Raw genomic sequence first — 16,751 nt, forward strand, 5'->3', positions numbered from 1 at the left:
GTGTGTGTATATATATGTGTGTGTGTGTGTGTGTGTGTGTGTATATGTGTGTGTGTGTGTGTGTATATATATGTGTGTGTGTGTGTGTGTGTGTGTGCACTGAACCCTCAGTGTTAGTACAGGAATGACCGTTAGATGAGAGTGTGTGAAGCTGAGTGGAAGTTATGAGGTTATGAGGAAAGTGAATCAGGCGTCAAGACTGAAATATAATGTGGATATCGTTGCCTCTCATACAGGGTTCAGATGATTCATCCAACAGACAAGCCCCCAGTACTAGCATTGAGAGATTCAACCCGACGTTCAGATCAGAGAGATCCGAGAGATGATGAGTAGAGGAGGATAGAAGGGGTGTGGGATGGGGGGGGGGGGGCATATTGAAAGAGAGGGACAAAGATGAGAGGCAGGGAGAGCGAGAGAGCGAGCGTGCTGGTGTTGTTACCGTGGTGATGCAGGTGTCTAATCTCACCTTGTTGCTCTTACTGAGGCTGTTCTCAAGGGACCTGAGCAGCCCATCATTACTGTCATTAAGCTTCCTGTTGGCTGCCCTATAGAGGGGGAGGAAAAGAGGGAGAGTGAGAGAGGAAGAGAAATAGAGGAGAGAGAGAGTGGAAGGAGAGAAAGAGGAGAGAGAGAGAGGAGAGAGAGCAGGGAGAGAAAGAAGAGAGAGAGGGAGGGAGAAAGAGAAAGAGGAGAGAGAGTAGGGAGAGAGAGGAGAGAGAGGGGAGGGAGTGAAACAGAGCAGAGAGAGAGTAGAGGGAGAGAAACAGGAGAGAGGAAGAAGAGAAAGAGAGGAGGGAGAGAAACAAAGGACAGCGAGAGAGGATGGAGAGAAACAGAGGTAGAGAAACAGAGGAGAGAGAGACAGAAGAGAGAAAAGGAGGGAGAGAAACAGAGAGAGAGACAGGAGGTAGAGAAACAGAGGAGGGAGAGGGAGGGGGGAGAGAAACAGAAGAGAGAGGAGGGGAAAAACAGGGGAGAGAAACAGAGGAGAGAGGAAAGGGATAAACAGAGGAGAAAGAGGAGGGATGGAAGAGGATTAGAATGGGAAGGGGGTGACCAAAAGTATCATTGACAGGTTGGCTAATGAAAACAGAAACTTTTCAATACTTTTTGAAAATAAGGTTCGTAGTCTTGAAGTGTTCCTGTTTGTGTGTCAGAGGAGCACTGTCAGTGTTCCTGTTTGTGTGTCAGAGGAGAACTGTCAGTGTTCCTGTTTGTGTGTCAGAGGAGAACTGTCAGTGTTCCTGTTTGTGTGTCAGAGGAGAACTGTCAGTGTTCCTGTTTGTGTGTCAGAGGAGAACTGTCAGTGTTCCTGTTTGTGTGTCAGAGGAGCACTGTCAGTGTTCCTGTTTGTGTGTCAGAGGAGCACTGTCAGTGTTCCTGTTTGCGTGCCAGGCGAGCACTGTGATTGGTCAGTGTTCCTGATTTTGTGTCAGGTGAGCACTGTGATTGGTCAGACTTACTGTAGGATCTCTATCTGTCGCTCCAGGTTATCCCTCTCATCAGAGAACTCTCTCATCATCGCCTCGTATCTGCACATACATAGTTACTCACAACTTACACATATACTCTCATAACACATATTACATACACTGTTATAACACTACCTAAACACTCAAAACACATACATAAACTCTCATAACACATACTACAGAAACTCTCCTAACACCTACAGTACTACATAAACTCTCCTAACACCTACAGTACTACAAAAACTCTCCTAACACATACTACACGAACTCTCATAACACATACTACAGACACTCTCATAACACATACAGTACTACATAAACTCTCCTAACACCTACAGTACTACAGAAACTCTCATAACACATAAACTCTCATAACCCCTACAGTACTACATAAACTCTCATAACACATACAGTACTACAGAAACTCTCATAACACATACTACATAAACTCTCATAACACATACTACAGAAACTCTCCTAACACCTACAGTACTACAGAAACTCTCATAACACATAAACTCTCATAACCCCTACAGTACTACATAAACTCTCATAACACATACAGTACTACAGAAACTCTCATAACACATACTACATAAACTCTCATAACACATACTACATAAACTCTCATAACACATACAGTACTACAGAAACTCTCCTAACACCTACAGTACTACAGAAACTCTCCTAACACCTACAGTACTACAGAAACTCTCCTAACACCTACAGTACTACAGAAACTCTCATAACACATACTACATACATTTACATTTAAGTCATTTAGCAGACGCTCTTATCCAGAGCGACTTACAAATTGGTGCATTCACATACACTCTCATAACACATACAGTGCCTATAGAAAGTCGACACCACTTTGAACTTTTTTTCACATTTTGTTGCGTTACAAAGTGGGATTTAAATAAATGTAATTGTTAATTTTTTCCCGATTTATCGACACAAAATACTCCATAATGTAAACGTGAAAAGATAATTCTACAAATGTTTACAAATAAATGAAAGAAATAACAAAAATATAGTCGTTGCATAAGTATTCACCCCCTTTGTTTAGGCCGGCCTAAATTAGTTCAGGAGAATCATGTTGCTTAACAAATCACATAATAAGTTATATGGAAGTTATAATAGGGGTTGACATGATTTTTGAATGACTACCCCTTCCTCTGTCCCCATACATATAACATCTGTAAGGTCCCATTAGTCAAGTACTGAATTGTACCCCTTCCTCTGTCCCCCATACATATAACATCTGTAAGGTCCCATTAGTCAAGTACTGAATTTTACCCCTTCTTCTGTCCCCCATACATATAACATCTGTAAGGTCCCATTAGTCAAGTACTGAATTTTACCCCTTCCTCTGTCCCCCATACATATAACATCTGTAAGGTCCCATTAGTCAAGTACTGAATTTCAAGCACAGTTACAACTACAAACACCAGGGAGCTTTTCAAAAGCCTCATAAAGAATGTCAGTGATTGGTAGATGGGTAACAATAACAAATTAGACATTGAATATGTCTTTAAGCAGGCTCAAGTTAATAATTATGCTGTGGATGATGTATTAAACCACCCAGACACATTAAAGATGCAGTCGTCCTTCTGAACTGAGATGCAGGACAGGAAGGAAACTACTTAGGGATGTCACCATGAGGCCATTAGCGATTTTAAAAACAGCTACAGAGTCTGCTTGAAAATCTATTACAAGACTTGAACAGTGCTGTCTAGCCATGATCCCCATCACCTTGACAGAGCTTGAATAATACATTCAAAAATAATGGCCAAATATTGTACAATACAGGTGTGCAAAGCTCTTACCCAAGAAGACTCACAGCTGTAATCACTGCCAAAGGAGTTTCTAACATGCATTGACTCAGGGGGGTGGATACTTACCATATCAAGGTATATTTGTTTATTTATTTAACCTTTATTTAACTAGGCAAGTCAGTTAAGAACAAATTCTTATTTACAATGACGGCCAAACCCTAACCTGGACGACGCTGGGTCAATTGTGCGCCGCCCTATGGGACTCCCAATCACGGCCGGTTATGATACAGCCTGGAATCGAACCAGGGTCTGTAGTGACGCCTCTAGCACTGAGATGCAGTGCCTTAGACCGCTCGGGAGCATAGCGGTCCAATTTTTTTTCCTTAATCCCAAAAATATATAATTTTTCTTCCACTTTGACATTACAGAATATTTTGTGTAGATTGTTGACAGAAAATGACAATTAAATCCATTTTAATCCTCCTTTGTAACACAATAAAATGTGAAGAAATCCATGTAGACTTTCTATAGGCACTGCACATGAGCAGGTTTACATTCTAATAATGACGACAAAGCAGTCACTTCAGCATTCTCAAAGAATCGACACATTCACAACAAAAAAACGTAGTTTGAATGGAACGGGTTCAAAGGCACAGTGTGAAATCTATCTCCCCGGCCTGGTTGCCAGGTAACTGTGTTGTGAGACTCTTTGTGAGTGTGACTTCACACCAGGATATCCTGTTACAGGCCTGCCAAACATGTTACCACCCCAGGTAAGGCATTTTACGAGAGATTGTACAGATGATTATGCCTCATGCACAATGGGTGTCCAACACAGGCGGCTGGTGGCAGATTCATTGGGGAGGACGGGCTCAAAGTAATGGCTGGAATGGAATAAATGGAACGGTATCAAACACATCCAATACATTGTTTACATGTGCTTGATATCATTCCATTCACTCCATTCCAGCCATTATTATGAGCCATCCTCCCCTCAGCAGCCTCCTGTGATTTCCAACACCCATGTTACAGTAACTCATCCTGGATTGACAGGGTCTAATATAAAAAGGCCTTAAAATGCTTTGTGTGTGTGTGTATGTCTCACCCCTCCGAGTTGATGCTGTGGTCTGTCAGGTCACTCTTCAGAGAGTCCAGTTCACTCTGCAGGAAGGCTATGTTAGTGTGGGACTGCATCAACTCCTGCTTCAACCTCTGGTTTTCCTGGGGAGAGAAAGCGATAGATAGGGAGGGAGGGAGGGAGGGAGGGAGGGAGGGAGGGAGGGAGGGAGGGAGGGAGGGAGGGAGGGAGCAAACGTGAAAGACGGCAAAAGAGAAGAGAGAAATAAAGTCCACAAAGCTGTGAACGATCTGAGAGACAAGGCAAGAAGGGCATTCTATGCCATCAAAAGGAACATCAATTTCAACATACCAATTAGGATCTGGCTAAAAATACTTGAATCAGTCATAGAGCCAATTGCCCTTTATGGTTGTGAGGTCTGGGGACCGCTCACCAACCAAGATTTCACAAAATGGGGCAAACACCAAATTGAGACTCTGCAGGCAGAATTCTGTAAAAATATCCTCCGTGTACAACGTAGAACACCAAATAATGCATGCAGAGCAGAATTAGGCCGATACCCACGAATGATCAAAATCCAGAAAAGAGCCGTTAAATTCTACAACCACCTAAAAGGAAGCGATTCCCAAACCTTCCATGACAAAGCCATCACCTACAGAGAGATGAACCTGGAGAAGAGTCCCCTAAGCAAGCTGGTCCTAGGGCTCTGTTCACAAACACAAACACACCCCACAGAGCCCCAGGACAACAGCACAATTAGACCCAACCAAATCATGAAGATAATTACTTGACACATTGGAAAGAATTAACAAAAAAACAGAGCAAACTAGAATGCTATTTGGCCCTGAACAGAGAGTACACAGTGGCAGAATACCTGACCACTGTGACTGACCCAAACTTAAGGAAAGCTTTGACTATGTACAGACTCAGTGAGCATAGCCTTGCTATTGAGAAAGGCCGCCGTAGGCAGACATGGCTCTCAAGAGAAAACAGGCTATGTGCACACTGCCCACAAAATGAGGTGGAAACCGAGCTGCACTTCCTAACCTCCTGCCCAATGTATGACCATATTAGAGACACATATTTACCTCCGATTACACAGACCCACAAAGAATTCGAAAACAAATCCAATTTTGATAAACTCCCATATCTACTGGGTGAAATTCCACAGTGTGCCATCACAGCAGCAAGATTTGTGACCTGTTGCCACAAGAAAAGGGCAACCAGTGAAGAACACCATTGTAAATACAACCCATATTTATGCTTACTTATTTTAACTTGTGTGCTTTAACCATTTGTACATTGTTACAACACTGTATATATATAATATGACATTTGTAATGTCTTTATTGTTTTGAAACTTCTGTATGTGTAATGTTTACTGTTAATTTGTATTGTTTGTTTCACTTTTGTGTATTGTCTACCTCACTTGCTTTGGCAATGTTAACACATGTTTCCCATGCCAATAAAGCCCCTTGAATTGAATTGAATTGAAATAAAGTGAGAGAAAGAGAGAGAGAGAGAGAGAGAGAGAACGAGAGCAGAGAGAGCGAGAGAGAAAGAGAGCAGAGAGAGAGAGAAAGAGAGCAGTGAGAGAGAAAAATAGCAGAGAGAGAAAGAGAGAGAGAGAGAGCAGAGAGCGAGAGAAAAAGACAAAGAAAGAGAGCAGAGAGAGAAAGAGAGAGAGAGAGAGCAGAGAGCGAGAGAAAAAGACAAAGAAAGAGAGCAGAGAGAGAAAGAAAGAAAAAGAGGAGGGGTTAGGGACAGGTGACATCAGGGTCAGAGCCAGACTGATTCTGGAGCAGGAAATGGAGCAGAGATAAAGGATATGTACAGAGTGATATAGAACTAGCTGGAAGAACCATCTCACCAGAGTCAGTTCGTTGATCTTCCTTTTCAGGGTTGAAGACTCGTCTTTCATGTTGATGTTCTTGTACTGGTCTTCAATCTGAGGATGGAGTAGACATTAAGTAACACAAATGCTGCTTGCCTTCAGCGAATCAGCATCTTCAGAGGCACAGATAGCAGCATAGATGTATTTTATTCAAAGGCGACTATCCTGAGTTTCATGAAGTTTAATACTTTTATAAAAAGTGAAAATGTATTTCAAATTTGGCCTGGACTATAGAGGATATCTTTAGAGTGTACTAGATGGAACTGTATGAGGAATAGTCCAATAGTAAACTCACCAGCTTCATCTTCTGGACCTTGTGCTGCAGCTCACACACCTCGGACTCATAGTGTCTCTTCAGCTCACTTAGAGCTGCCTCGGCCCTCTTGGCTTCCTACAGACAACACAATGGATCAATGGTTTAGCATCATTCCCTCACTTATGGCCTCCACAAGGACTGAAGACACAACTATAGAGGATAACAGCATCATCAACTGCTCACACACTGACAACATATAGAGATCACTACTGCCAAAAAACACAACGACTACTGCCCAAATTAACTCAATACTTAAGGTGACAGGTGGAAGGGGCCAGGGTCATTTGGGTGACAGGTGAAAGGGGCCAGGGTAGTTTGGGTGACAGGTGGAGGGGCAAGGTTAGTTTGGGTGACAGGTGGAGGGGCCAGGTTAGTTTGGGTGACAGGTGGAGGGGCCAGGTTAGTTTGGGTGACAGGTGGAGGGGCCAGGTTAGTTTGGGTGACAGGTGGAGGGGCCAGGTTAGTTTGGGTGACAGGTGGAAGGGGCCAGGGTAGTTTGGGTGACAGGTGGAGGGGCCAGGTTAGTTTGGGTGACAGGTGGAGGGGCCAGGGTAGTTTGGGTGACAGGTGGAGGGACCAGGGTAGTTTGGGTGACAGGTGGAGGGGCCAGGTTAGTTTGGGTGACAGGTGGAGGGGCCAGGTTAGTTTGGGTGACAGGTGGAGGGGCCAGGGTAGTTTGGGTGACAGGTGGAGGGGCCAGGGTAGTTTGGGTGACAGGTGGAGGGGCAAGGTTAGTTTTGGTGACAGGTGGAGGGGCCAGAGTAGTTTGGGTGACAGGTGGAGGGACCAGGGTGTATCAAGGAACATGAATGCTTAAAGTAAATATCTGTTTTATAATGTTTTTTATTTGTCACGTTTCGTAGAGAAGAGGTGTAGACTAACAGTGAAATGCTTACTTACGGGCCCTTTTCCAAAAATGCAGAGTTAAAGATAAGATAAACAATTAAATGTAAAATATCAATTTTGGCACGATGAATAACGATGAAAAATAACATGGCAATATACTGGGAGTACCAGTACCGAGTCGTTATGCAGGGGTACGAGGTAATGGAGGTAGCTATGTACTGTACATATAGGTTGGGGTAAATTGACTAACAGTAGTGTATGTGGTGAGTGAAATTGTGTGTGTGTGTGTATGTGTGTGTTGGGGAGTCAGTGTAAGTACGTGTGAGTGTGTGGGTAGAGTCCAGGGTAGAGTCAAGAGAGTTAGTGCAAAAAAGAGTCAATTGAGGTAGTCCGCGTAGCCATTTTATTATCTATTTAGTAGTTCTTGTTTAGAAGTCTTATGGCTTGGGGGTAGAAGCTATTCAGGGTCCTGTTGTTCCAGACTTGGTGCATTGGCACTACTTGCCGTGCGATAGCAGAGAGAAGAGTCTGTGGCTTGGGTGGCTGGAGTCTTTGAAAATTTCTTGGTCCTTCCTCTGACACTGCCTGGTATAGAGGTCATGGATGGCAGGGAGTTCGGCCCCAGTGATGTACTGGGCCATACACACTACCCTCTGTAGAGCCTTGCGGTCGGATGCCAAGCAGTTGCCATACCAAGTGGTGATGCAGCCAGTCAATATGCTGTCGACGGAGGAAGATGAGTTGTCACGCCCTCTTCACGACAAGACTGTTCCCAGAGTAGAGGAACGAGAGAGGGAAGCATTTCCACAGATGAGATTGGGAATAATGTCCAGATTCCAGGAAAAGGAGCGCTCAGTCACCTCACCACATAATGTTGACTGGGAGTCCAAGGAATATCACTGTTGAGTAACTTTACTTGTTTTTAAAGGACAGGGACAGTCCCACTCCTTTTTGCATTGACTCTTTATTAGATAGGACAGTGGAAGACTGAAAGAAAAGCAACAGGAAGAAGAAGAGACGAGCACGAGAGCGTGTGATGGAATAGCATTACCTCAGAATATGGACCGCCCCAAGCCACCCACCCACTGCAGTTACTTTGAGGCAGATGAAAATCCAGACATGAAAACAGGTTGATGTATCAAGCACTCCTCCTGACCTGGCCATCGTTGAGGTGTGTTTGAGATTCTATGAGTAATCTGATCCCAGATCCCTCTCTATTTGACATAAGGGAAGAGATGAGCTACACCCTGCTTATCAGTCTGTCTAAACATTGTAGGAACACAACCTGCCGATACCGCCTGATAACATGGACATAATTTTTGAAGTGAATCAGCAAGTGTGTGTGTGTGTCACCTGAAGCCTTGTGTTGTTCTCGGCTGTATGGATGCGTTGATCCATCTCCTCCTCCATCTCACTGAGTTGCATGGAGGCCTTGTCCTGGGCCCTGAGAAGAAATACAATATAAAAACATAATATATTATATCTGTGTTGGTGTGTGGAACATATTAATATAAACTCAGCAAAAAAAGAAACGTCCCCTTTTCAGGACCTTGTCTTTCAAAGGTAATTTGTAAAAATCCAAATAACTTCACAGATCTTCATTGTAAAGGGTTTAAACACCGTTTCCCATGCTTGTTCAATGAACCATGAACAATTAATGAACATGCACCTGTGGAACGGTCGTTAAGACACCAACAGCTTAAAAACGGTAGGCAATTAAGATCACAGTTATGAAAACTTAGGACACTACTGACTCTGAAATACACCAAAAGAAAGATGCCCAGGGTCCCTGCTCATCTGCGTGAACGTGCCTTAGGCATGTTGCAAGGAGGCATGAGGACTGCAGATGTGGCTAGGGCAATAAATTGCAATGTCCGTACTGTGAGATGCCTAAGACAGAGCTACAGGGAGACAGGACGGACAGCTGATCGCAGTGGCAGACCATGTGTAACAACACCTGCACATCACCGACGAGTCGCGGTTTTGTCTCACCAGGGGTGATGGTCGGATTCACGTTTATCGTCGAAGGAATGAGCGTTACACTGAGGCCTGTACTCTGGAGCGGGGTCGATTTGGAGGTGGAGGGTCCATCATGGTCTGGGGCGGAGTCACAGCATCATCGGACTGAGATTGTTGTCATTGCAAGAAATCTCAACGCTGTGCGTTACAGTGAAGACGTCCTCCTCCCTCATGTGGTACACTTCCTGCAGGCTCATCCTGACATGACCCTCCAGCATGACAATGCCACCAGCCATACTGCTCGTTCTGTGCGTGATTTCCTGCAAGAAAGGAATGTCAGTGTTCTGCCATGGCCAGAGAAGAGCCCGGATCTCAATCCCATTGAGCACGTCTGGGACCTGTTGGATCGGAGGGTGAGGGCTAGGGCCATTCCCCCCAGAAATGTCCGGGAACTTCACGTGCCTTGGTGGAAAAGTGGGGTAACATCTCACAGCAAGAACTGGCAAATCTGGTGCAGTCCATGAGGAGGAGATGCACTGCAGTACTTAATGCAGCTGGTGGCCACATCACATACTGACTGTTACTTTTGATTTTGACCCCCCTTTGTACAGAGACACATTATTCCATTTCTGTTAGTCACATGCCTGTGGAACTTGCTCAGTTTATGTCTCAGGTTTTGAATCTTATTACGTTCATACAAATATTTACTGAAAATAAACGCAGTTGACAGTGAGAGGACATTTCTTTTTTTGCGGAGTTTATCTGGGTTGGTGTGTGTCGAACATAATAATATATTATATCTGTGTTGGTATGAGTAGAACATAATATTTTATCTGTTTTTGTCACGCCCTGACTTTAGTTATATTTGTTTTCTTTATTTTTTGATAGGTCAGGGTGTGACAAGGGTGGTTTGTTTAGTTTTTGTATTGTCTAGGGGTTTTTGTCTTGTCTAGGGTTTTTGTTTATTTATGGGGATTTTGTATGGTCTAGGGGTATGTAGGTTTATGGTGGCCTGACTTTGGTTCCCAATCAGAGACAGCTGTTTCTCGTTGTCTCTGATTGGGGAGCCTATTTAGGTTGCCATTTTCCATGTTGGTTTTGTGGGTAGATGTTTTGTGTTTTGTGTTGCTGCACCTTACAGGACTGTTTCGTTTCAGTTTCACTCTCTTTGTTATTTTGTTTAGTGTTTCTGTTCTAATAAAAATAACATGAACACTTGCCACGCTGCGCTTTGGTCCGATGACTACTCTTCATCCGAAGAAGAATATCGTTACAGTTTTGGTGTGGGTAGAACATAATATATCTGTTTTGGTGTGTGTAGAACATAATCGTATATTATATCTGTGTTGGTGTGTGTAGAACATAATATTATGTTACATCTGTGTTTGTGTGTGTAGAACGTAATACTATTTCTGTGTTGTTGAGTGTAGAACATAATATATTATATCTGTGATGGTGTGAGTAGAACATAATATTATATTGTATCTGGGTTGGTGTGTGTGTATTTGAGGGTGTGTATGATGTCTGCAGTGTATGTACAGTATGTGTTTTTAAGCAAACTGCATTTGTATTTGTGTGTGTGTGTGTGTGTGTGTGTGTGTGTGTGTGTGTGTGTGTGTGTGTGTGTGTGTGTGTGTGTGTGTGTGTACCGTTTGACAGCCAGGGCAAGGTTCTCCATCTCAGCGTTGTGCTGTTTGATCTCTCTGGTGAAACTCATGATGAGTCTCTCATACTGAGGCACCATCCTGGGCTCTGCCATACTGATGTTCTGATACAGCGTGGCTGCCTGCTCATTCCTACAGACACAACACAAACAGACAGATAGACAGACAGATGGATAGACAGACAGACAGAGAGAGGCAGACAGAAAGACAGAGAGGCAGACAGACAGACAGACAGACAGACAGACAGACAGACAAACGGAGGCAGACAGACAGACAGAGAACAGATGGACAGAAAGACAGATATACGGAGAGACCGACAGAGAGGGAATGTTAACACAACAGCATAATGTCTGAACAGCTATTTACCACTAGAAGCATCTAGAACCACTCGTTGATATACCTCTCTAATAGCTACTATCATAACATTTCTACAACACACAAACATCAATGCAACACTTGGGCAAAGTTATGATGATATTATTATGCTGCTACAACAATATCATTAATTTCAACAGTGTTGACAGTGTTGTTGTACTTTGAAATGGAAGCTTACTCATCATGGCTGGGTTCACGTATCTAGGCTATTTGTTGAACTGGAGAAGAAGTAGGTTTAACACTTAGGGGGGTGAAACACACCTGTTCATCTGTATACCTGTGAGGCCTACAGTATTTACCTAATATCTACATGCTCATTCAGGTACTTAAATGTTAATTTCTCATTTCCCTGACTGCATAATAATTGTGGAGCCATTTTACATGTTAATAACTCATTCATGCTTTGGTAAAACTGGGTCAGATAGGTAGAGGCATCTAAAGTGTGTGGGTCAGATAAGTAGAGGGTCAGATAGGTAGAGGCATCTAAAGTGTGTGGGTCAGATAGGTAGAGGGTCAGATAAGTAGAGGTATATAAAGTGTGTGGGTCAGATAGGTAGAGGGTCAGATAGGTAGAGGTATCTAAAGTGTGTGGGTCAGATAGGTAGAGGGTCAGATAGGTAGAGGTATCTAAAGTGTGTGGGTCAGATAGGTAGAGGGTCAGATAGGTAGAGGTATCTAAAGTGTGTGGGTCAGATAGGTAGAGGTATCTAAAGTGTGTGGGTCAGATAGGTAGAGGTATCTAAAGTGTGTGGGTCAGATAGGTACAGGTATCTAAAGTGTGTGGGTCAGATAGGTACAGGTATCTAAAGTGTGTGGGTCAGATAGGTACAGGTATCTAAAGTGTGTGGGTCAGATAGGTAGAGGGTCAGATAGGTAGAGGTATCTAAAGTGTGTGGGTCAGATAGGTAGAGGGTCAGATAGGTAGAGGGTCAGATAGGTAGAGGTATCTAAAGTGTGTGGGTCAGATAGGTACAGGTATCTAAAGTGTGTGAGTGTGTGTTTGCCTTCAACATGGTGGCCAGATTACAATCCTTAAGCATATAGACTCACTGTCACAGTCAACAGCCCTGTCAAGACATGCAGCATCACTGGTACACGCCACGGGTCATAAAATCCAGGGCTTACAGAGAGATCACCTTCCTACATGCAAGCTAAGAAATGCTAAATACTTTTAATAGTAATACTTTTGATAGTAATCAAAAGTGACAGAGGTGCTTGAAGTTATTTAATGTTTATAACACATCTAGTTACCTGCTTTATTAAAGTCGAACTACTTAGGAGGGGAACCACAACTGATCACTGCTCTACTCCAACCATGGTCCTTCCATGGCAGGGGGAATGGATGACATGTTTGCAAACACAATGACGGTTTGTGCCTTCCTTCTGTTACCAAACTTTGAAACTAAACTGTTCTTCAAGTAAATGTGTTTTTATAAAATGTTCTTTACAAATGCTTAAAAGTTGTCCTTGTGCCAGAGTGAGCTCCTGGGTGTGCTCTGGGCTTTAGTAAATTCAGAGCGTTGCCAGATTGTCCCGTTAGTAAATTCAGAGCGTTGCCAGATTGTCCCGTTAGTAAATTCAGAGCGTTGCCAGATTGTCTCGTTAGTAAATTCAGAGCGTTGCCAGATTGTCCCGTTAGTAAATTCATAGCGTTGTCAGATTGTCCCGTTAGTAAATTCATAGCGTTGTCAGATTGTCCCGTTAGTAAATTCAGAGCGTTGCCAGATTGTCCCGTTAGTAAATTCATAGCGTTGTCAGATTGTCCCGTTAGTAAATTCAGAGCGTTGCCAGACTGTCCCGTCAGTAAATTCAGAGCGTTGTCAGATTGTCCCGTTAGTAAATTCACAGCGTTGTCAGATTGTCCCGTTAGTAAATTCACAGCGTTGTCAGATTGTCCCATTAGTAAATTCAGAGCGTTGTCAGATTGTCCCGTTAGTAAATTCAGAGCGTTGTCAGACTGTCCCGTTAGTAAATTCAGAGCGTTGTCAGATTGTCCCGTTAGTAAATTCAGAGCGTTGTCAGATTGTCCCGTTAGTAAATTCAGAGCGTTGTCAGATTGTCCCGTTAGTAAATTCAGAGCGTTACCAGATTGTCCCGTTAGTAAATTCAGAGCGTTGTCAGATTGTCCCGTTAGTAAATTCAGAGCGTTGTCAGATTGTCCCGTTAGTAAATTCAGAGCGTTGTCAGATTGTCTCGTTAGTAAATTCAGAGCGTTGTCAGATTGTCCCGTTAGTAAATTCAGAGCGTTGTCAGATTGTCCCGTTAGTAAATTCAGAGCGTTGCCAGATTGTCTCGTTAGTAAATTCACAGCGTTTTCAGATTGTCCCGTTAGTAAATTCAGAGCGTTGTCAGATTGTCCCGTTAGTAAATTCACAGCGTTACCAGATTGTCCCGTTAGTAAATTCACAGCGTTTTCAGATTGTCCCGTTAGTAAATTCAGAGCGTTGTCAGATTGTCCCGTTAGTAAATTCACAGCGTTACCAGATTGTCCCGTTAGTAAATTCACAGCGTTGTCAGATTGTCCCGTTAGTAAATTCAGAGCGTTGCCAGATTGTCCCGTTAGTAAATTCACAGCGTTGTCAGATTGTCCCGTTAGTAAATTCAGAGCGTTGTCAGATTGTCCCGTTAGTAAATTCAGAGCGTTGTCAGATTGTCCCGTTAGTAAATTCAGAGCGTTGTCAGATTGTCCCGTTAGTAAACTCAGAGCGTTGTCAGATTGTCCCGTTAGTAAATTCACAGCGTTTTCAGATTGTCCCGTTAGTAAATTCAGAGTGTTGCCAGATTGTCCCGTTAGTAAATTCACAGCGTTTTCAGATTGTCCCGTTAGTAAATTCATAGCGTTGCCAGATTGTCCCGTTAGTAGATTCAGAGCGTTGTCAGATTGTCCCGTTAGTAAATTCAGAGCGTTGCCAGATTGTCCCGTTAGTAAATTCAGAGCGTTGTCAGATTGTCCCGTTAGTAAATTCAGAGCGTTGTCAGATTGTCCCGTTAGTAAAGAGCGTTTTGCTAAATGTGAGCATTTAGAGCACTCACTGGACGCTCTGGCCGAGCAGTAGGGTTGAGCGTTCTGGCCTCACAACGGTAGTCAAGCACCCAGTATAACTGGCTAACGTTGGCTAGCTGGTAGCTACTTCCAGACACATAATGAGAGAACACCTCACTCTGATCATTTTACTTGCCCTAGCAGAGCTGGTTAGGCTGTTTACATGTTATCCAGAGCATTGGTGACTGTAACTGTGCTGCTTGCAACAATTTAATTACACTTTTTTTTGCTGACGTTTACTGATACCGGCCATATTCAATGGTCGTTGAGCGTTCGTAAATTAATCAGTTATTCTGCACTCCGGCACACTCAGACTAGAGTGCTCTGAAATTGGAGTAGATAGCCAGAGTGAATTTACAAACGCACCCTCTATTACCATGGAATTGCCCTATTGTGACCTCCGTTTCTGGTTGGATGTAAGGCCTACTGTCTTTTTGAGGTTGGGCCCCCCCCAGTGATTTTATCTGCTGCAGCGGAAAACCCTCTGCCTCCATCCCTAATGGAGTGCCCCGGGGGTGGCCCTTTTTCAAAGAAGCAGGCTAAGATGTTAGTTCTGATGGGTGTCTTTGTACAGCTGGTGAAGCTGGTGATCAAACAGTCATAATGAGGTCTATTTCAGATGTGATGGGGAACATAGAATCACTGTGTTAATCAATGTCCTCTCCATGGTATAGTTAGCCGGTGTCTCAGTCCCATTCCCAGCCCTAGGGGGCAGTGTTCTCCCTCTAACTGCTCAATGGGACCTCATTTCGTAACCTGTCATAGGATAGGCTACTGATACCTACCTTTCACTCCTCCTTTCTTTTTCTCTTTCTTTCTTTCTTTCTTTCGCTCATTCTTTCGGGTTAGGTTGCTGCATTTCTATTGGTCCTATTGTTCTAATACTGATGTATTAGAGCTAAACTGACCCGAACACACACACGCATCTCACGCACAAATTGGTGGAGCAGGTGTCCTAACCACATTTTGCCAATATCATTGGAAACCGGAATAGAACAGCAGCTTCAATTTAAAAAAACACTACAATCATACAACAAATATTGAGTATTTTTATTTTATGAATCCAAATAAGGGCAGAACCTTCCTGTAGTCTATTGGTTACACACACTGATAAAGTACATTGAAACTGTTTTATGAAAATATGTAAAGAAAAATATTTTGAATTAGCCTATAATTGTTTTGTTGCAATGTAAACCATACCTCACCTGGGTATGAACTTGGCATGGTCCCCCAGTCGGGTCTGGAAATCTTCCCAGGCCGGAGAAGAGACTTCCCAGCTCTCGCTCTCCATGTTCCCACAATACACTTGCTCGGAGATCCCGAGGAAGCCGCTAATGAACTCCGCTAGATTGATAGTCCCGTCTCTGTCGGTGTCCAGTTTAGAGAATATGTGCTCTCTCTCCGTCGGTGGAACGTTGAGCTCTGAGCAGATTTTAATAAACTCGCATTTTTCAATCTGTCCAGAATTATCCACATCACAAGCGTGAAAGAGCGAAAACAAACTCTCTCGGTCCCTACCCATGCCTGGTAATGACATGGTTTAGCCCAGAGTTGAAACCCCCAGAAACCAAGCACGCAGAAAACCACCAGGGGAAAGAACACTATGGGCAACAACAATAAAGCAACGTTTTTAACCAATTAAATTCATTTACCACCATCTTACGAACTTCAAGTCTGAGGTTTTTGTCCAAGTCTTCCAACACTGTCAAACACCTTATCGAGGTCCAGAAAAGGTCAACAAAAATATAGTGTTCATTCTCTCCAGGACTTCGACCACCTTGGGCTAACGGTATTAATGTCTCGTCCTTCGTCCTAGTATCATTTATCAAGTGTCGTGTCGTCCTCTGTGGTGCTGTGACAGTCCCCTTGCCGCGGGTCTGTTGCCAGGTACACAGGTGGTGAGAGGTGGGGTGCGACAGCTGCTGACGCGGCTTACTTCTGTGTTGGCCTCTCAACTTGGAGAACTGACACAAAACAAACAAGAACTGTGTGCCCGGCCACGCGCAGTTACATAATTACCTGAAATAGGTTGAATAAACTAAACACAAGCAAAAACAACTGTGCTTCCATAGAGATAGTCTAGAAGACCAAGACCCCTCTCTGTCTACTAGATTAAAAAAAATATATATATGTTTAATCAGACAAGTCAGTTAAGAACCAATTCTAATTTACAACGAACATGTGTCTGGAAGTAGCTACCAGCTAGCCAACGTTAGCCAGTTATACCGGGTGCTTGACTACTGTTGTGAGGTCAGAACGCTCAACCCTACTGCTCGGCCAGAGCGTCCAGTGAGTGCTCTAAATGATCACATTTAGCAAAACGCTC

General features: G+C 43.5%; 1 protein-coding gene across 1 annotated transcript in view; it reads right to left on the reverse strand.

Moving 5' to 3' along the window:
* LOC129853089 (ras and EF-hand domain-containing protein-like) overlaps nt 1–16,390 on the reverse strand; it is a 29,208-nt gene extending 12,818 nt beyond the window's left edge. The window contains exons 1-8 of the mRNA XM_055918785.1: nt 15,631–16,390; nt 10,993–11,139; nt 8,738–8,828; nt 6,518–6,613; nt 6,199–6,276; nt 4,356–4,471; nt 1,464–1,532; nt 467–545 (exon numbers count right to left, since the gene is read on the reverse strand). Of these exons, the coding sequence (XP_055774760.1) occupies nt 467–545; nt 1,464–1,532; nt 4,356–4,471; nt 6,199–6,276; nt 6,518–6,613; nt 8,738–8,828; nt 10,993–11,139; nt 15,631–15,962 (1,008 nt within the window). The 5' untranslated portion in view covers nt 15,963–16,390. The remainder of the gene's footprint in view (nt 1–466; nt 546–1,463; nt 1,533–4,355; nt 4,472–6,198; nt 6,277–6,517; nt 6,614–8,737; nt 8,829–10,992; nt 11,140–15,630) is intronic.
* Between the last annotated feature and the right edge of the window lie 361 nt (nt 16,391–16,751).

The sequence above is a fragment of the Salvelinus fontinalis genome, chromosome 4 (assembly GCF_029448725.1).
Source record: "Salvelinus fontinalis isolate EN_2023a chromosome 4, ASM2944872v1, whole genome shotgun sequence".
Classification (NCBI taxonomy): domain Eukaryota; kingdom Metazoa; phylum Chordata; class Actinopteri; order Salmoniformes; family Salmonidae; genus Salvelinus; species Salvelinus fontinalis.